General features: G+C 37.4%; 1 protein-coding gene across 1 annotated transcript in view; it reads left to right on the top strand.

Moving 5' to 3' along the window:
* Pbrm1 (polybromo 1) overlaps window positions 1-5,235 on the top strand; it is a 109,174-nt gene that overhangs the window by 6,589 nt on the left and 97,350 nt on the right. The window contains exons 5-6 of the mRNA XM_026779989.1: window positions 637-734; window positions 4,492-4,639. Of these exons, the coding sequence (XP_026635790.1) occupies window positions 637-734; window positions 4,492-4,639 (246 nt within the window). The remainder of the gene's footprint in view (window positions 1-636; window positions 735-4,491; window positions 4,640-5,235) is intronic.

The raw sequence follows: 5,235 nt of genomic DNA, 5'->3' as shown, positions 1-5,235 counted from the left end.
GGTGGCTCACAACCATCTGTAATGAGGTCTGGTGCCCTCTTCTGGCCTGCAGACATACACACAGACAGAATATTGTATGCATAATAAATAAATAAATAAATAAATAAAAAAGAAAATATATATTTAGTCACAAGTCTTAAAAGTAATAGTGTAATGTGATATTTTGAGATGAAAATATCAGTGTTTGATGTTATATATTCATTCAGCAAAAATTGTGTGCCTGTCATGTTCAAGTGATTGAGATTTGGCATTATGTCGCTAGCTCCATTTTCACATGGAACATAGACTCTAGTGTATAATATAAATAAAGGCAAGAGTATTTTCTGTCTGTTTATGTATTTATTTATTTAAGTATTCTGAGACAGTCTTACTATATAGCCCTGGCTGGCCTGCAACTCACCATGTAGACCACGTTGGCTTTAAAGTAGAGCTATCTTCTGCTTCTGCTTCCCAAACATTATTTTAAAGAATATGTCTTTTCACCATATTTCAGACTTATACATCTGAAGGATCCCATTGGGGAATTTGAGGGTTTTTCTGTTTTACTTTTATAGAGATGTTTTTATTAAAGAATTGTTGATAATCCTTAGATTTTTCATTGGATTTTGAAGATTTTTCTTTTCTTCTTTTGTGTAGATTGCTGTGTGCCATGAACTCTATAACACCATCCGGGACTATAAGGATGAGCAGGGCAGACTCCTCTGTGAACTGTTCATCAGGGCACCAAAGCGGAGGTGAGTTGGGAACACTTATTATGTCCAAAGGGAGGATTTGACACAGGGTCTAAGGCAAAGTGTTCGCTAATAGAGTTTTCCTTCATAAGGAGTGGTTTAAGTCTGGGATTCAGTTTGGTCTTTTAGTCTATCTTAATTTCAGTCTTATTCATCAAGATATTTGTTTGTTTATTTATTTCTGTGTGTATGCGGGCTATATTGTGTATACTGAGAAGTTGTAGGAGTTGATTTTTTTTTGCCTTCTCATGTGAGTCTCAAGGATTGAGCTCGGGTTGTTAGGCTTGGTGGCAAGTGCCTTTACTACTGAGATATCTTGCTTGCCTGAATGCCATGCATTCTCTATACATGTTACATAAATGCTTTTTAGAAATTGACATCACAAGCCGGGTGGTGGTGGCGTACGCCTTTAATCCCAGCACTTGGGAGGCAGAGACAGGCGGATCTCTGTGAGTTCAAGGCCAGCCTGGTCTACAAGAGCTAGTTCCAGGATAGGAACCAAAAACTACGGAGTAACTCTGTCTCGAAAAATCCAAAAAAAAAAAAAAAGAAATTGACATCACAGTTTACAGATAGGAATTTCCAGAAGTTCTAAAAGATAGAGTTCAAACTCATGTTTTTCTTTCTTTTTTTTTTTTTTTTTCGAGACAGGATTTCCCTGGAACTAGCTCTTGTAGACCAGGTTGGCCTGGAACCCACAAAGATCCACCTGCCTCTGCCTCCCGAGTGCTGGGATTAAAGGCGTGCGCAACCACTGCCCGACTTAAAACTCATGTTTTCTATGATACCTGCTTAACCATTATGTTACATAAAACTCTTCATAGGAAAGGTATGCCCTGGGGTCTGGAGAGATAGATAGGTTAGGGATTACGGAAGTATACTGCCCTTCAGAGGACCCATGTCAGGCAGCTCAGAACCACCTGTAACTTCAGCTTCAGGTGATTTGACTTCCTCTTCTGGCGTCCTGTTCTGGACACTGTGCTCAACATGAGCAAACCCACACTGACACATGTACACATAATTAAAAATAAAATATTAAGGAAAAATGTATACCCCTCTGCTTGCTGCTTTCTACCAGCCCACTAGTACTGAGAAGTGCAGGTGCTGACTATGCTGTTACCCTGCAGTTCTGAAGATATGGGCCTTACTTACGCCCAAGTGACTCACGTGTTTCTTCAGTGTTTTATTCCTCAGCCTCCTGAGTGCTAGGGTTACAGGTATGAACCACCACACTGCTTGTGAATCTCTTCTGAGACTTTATTTTGGTAACTTTAGAATGTATTAAGATTTGTTTTCTTGTAGCAGTGATTGAAACAAAAGAGACATTTCTTTTGTGTTGGAAGACCTGCCCGGCAGAGTCTTCAGGGACATGTTGTGTATGTCCCTGTTCTTCTGTCCTTGGGGTATCATCATGATACAAGGTGATTCGCTATAACGATCCTCAGATGGCAGGGAAAGGGAGGCTGCATTAGGGATGTAAGCTGAACATGACACACCTTAGCGTTTGTGTTGGCTAAAGCGTAACTGTAGTAGGACTGGGAAATATCGTCTGTGTATTCAAATGCCATCATCCTCTGAGAAGGGAAAGTGGCTTTGAAGTAGTTAGCAGGTCCTTTACATCAAGGTTAGTGTTTCTTAGTGTTCTGGCTTAAACATTAATTGATCTTTGTTCTCTGTGGTCGTATTATGTCAAGGTGTCCTTACTTATTTTAGAAGGAGAAAAGCTGTTACAAAAGAAGGTGTACTACATAGCACTATTTATGTTAAATTTTGTTTGCATATTCCTGTGAAGAAAAGTCTGGATGGGTTTATAAAAACACGAATGGTGTTGTTGAGTCTAGATCATACTTTTTATTTTTGTTGTTTGTTGGCTTTTGCAGTACTGGTGAATGAACCTAGGACTTTGTATATGCTAGGCAAACACTTTTAAGCCTGAGCTACAGTCCCAACCCTTTTATACTATTGTGTCTGTTTAATTTTAGTGAAAATATGTGTAAAGCCATGCATTTTGAAAGAAAAGGATCTCTGTTTTGATAATATTGTATGATCCATCCCCCCCTTTTTTTTGGTCAGTATGGTAATTCTAGAATTAAGAAGCACTACTTTGCTTACTTCTTCAGGTCCATGTCCTTAGCAGAGACTCAGTTGCTTACAGATGTTGTCTACCTACAAGCATGAAAGGATGTTTTGGTCCAATAGTAGCAAGAAAGAATAAACTCTTGGCCCAAATGAAGAGCCATCTTGGATATCAAATTATCAAGGTCTTAATGCTCATTCTGAGAAAGTCTTTAAGTACCACTCATCTATATCAGTATCAGGCCAAGATGGTTCTTTGTTGTTCTCCTCTGATATGAGCTACCTGATGTGGATACTGGGAACTAAATAGTATTCCTCCAGAAGAGCTGGAAGTAGTTTTTTGTTGTTGTTGTTTTAAAAAAAAGATTTATTTATTTATTATGCATACAACATGTCAGAAGAGGGCACCAGATCTTATTGCAGGTGTTTGTGAGCTACCATGTGGTTGCTGGGAATTAAACTCAGTCCTCTGGAAGAATAGCCAGTGCTCTTAACCTCTGAGTCATCTCTCCAGCCCCCTGGAAGTAGTTTTAACACTGGGTGGTGGTGGTGCATGCCTTCAGAGGCAGGTGAATCTCTGTGAGTTCAAGGCCAGTATAGTCTACAGTGTGAGTTCTAGGATACCCAGGACTGTTAGACAGAGAAACCCTGTCTCGAAAAACCTATCTCAAAACATGAAAAATGAATACACAACATAGAAAATACCTTAAAAGGATACCCAGCAGCCAGACATTAAAGCAGTTTGATATTAACATGGGCCATGTGTGGTAGCATTGAGAGGCAGGTGATTCTGTCTGAGGTCAAGGCCATTCTACATGATGAGATTCAGCACAACCTGGGGAGACCCTGTCTCAAAAACAATAATTGTAATTGTCATAGTAGTCTTTAACCCATTTTGTATATTGGGAACTCAGGAATCCATATGAAAATAATAATTGAGTAAATTGAAACTATGATTTGGAATGGGTTTTCTGAAGGTATTTCCCCATAAAGTACAAATGAAACAGTCTAAAGAAGCCTGGCAGGCACTGCCATGACCAGAGGTAATTCTGTCAGAGTAATTAGAACAAGACAAACCATGTGCCATCTGGTAAAATGGAGTGAGCTACTGCCACATCACCTATGTTAAACTCTGACAGTTTTTTGTTTTGTTTGTTTTGGTTTGGTTTGGTTTTTCAAGACAGGGTTTTGATGTAGTCCTGGAACTAGCTCTTGTAGACCAGGCTGGCCTCAAACTCACAGAGATCCACCTGTCTCTGCCTTCAGTGTTGGGATTAAAAGTATGTGCCATTACACTTGGCTCATTGTGTAGTTTTTATAAAGAGCTTTGAATTTTGTTTTGAGCCACTTTGAAAATAAGAAAATGTAAATCATTTTCCTAGAGGAAACCATGGCATGGATTTAGTTCTGGTAACTTTAACATTAGATACTTAGCATATAAAATTGATCATTGATGTTAACTTAGATTTTTTTGTATGACTATACATATTTTGAAAAGAGAACACATCTGTACCTTGCTTTCGTTATTTCTTTTTAGCTCTAGTAATGAGGTCTAGTAATAAAGTTTCTTGGTAAATTTCTAATTAGATTTGTTGCTTGGTATGTTGAATATTGCACAGATAGTTTTGAAATAAAACTATTTGTTTTGAATTAATGTCATTTAAAGATATTTAAATTATAACAGAAATCAACCAGACTATTATGAAGTGGTTTCTCAGCCCATTGACTTGATGAAAATCCAACAGAAACTTAAAATGGAAGAGTATGATGACGTTAATGTGCTTACTGCAGACTTCCAGTTGCTTTTTAACAATGCAAAGGCCTATTATAAGGTAAGAAAACATCAGATTTGGAAAGTATCAAATTTTATAATTGTCTGTTTTATCACCTTTTAAATTTTTAATTTTTATTTTATTGGGGAGTACTATATAGATATTGGCTGACCTTGAGCTTCTGATCCTCTTGTTTCCATCTTCAAAGTACTAGGATTATAGCTGTAGGCCACCATGTCTAGTGATTGTTTAATATGTACATCTTTTTATATATACTTAGAAAAGATATACGTTCTATATTATACATATTATATTATTCGCATGTAATGTGTGTGCATATTTTGCCTATATGTGTATAAGTACATTGTGTATGTGTAATGCCCAGAGGCTGGAAGAGAGCGCATCAGATCCTCTAAAGCGAGTTCCAGATAGTTGTGAGCTGTTGTGTGAATGCTTGGAACCAAACTGGTCCTTTATAAGATCAGTTATTACTCTAAACCTCTGAGCTATCTTTGTAGCCCCTAGCTAGCTTTTTAATATTTAGCAATCATTCAGATAAGGAGTAGTTTCTCTGTCTTTTATTATTGTTTTGATTTTTGTTAGAATAGTTGGTTGGGAAAATTTTTTAATTTTTTTTTTTTTTTTTTTTGGTTTTT

This window comes from Microtus ochrogaster, chromosome 6 (genome assembly GCF_000317375.1).
Source record: "Microtus ochrogaster isolate Prairie Vole_2 chromosome 6, MicOch1.0, whole genome shotgun sequence".
In the NCBI taxonomy this organism is placed as follows: domain Eukaryota; kingdom Metazoa; phylum Chordata; class Mammalia; order Rodentia; family Cricetidae; genus Microtus; species Microtus ochrogaster.
This window is presented reverse-complemented; position numbering and strand designations above follow the sequence as displayed.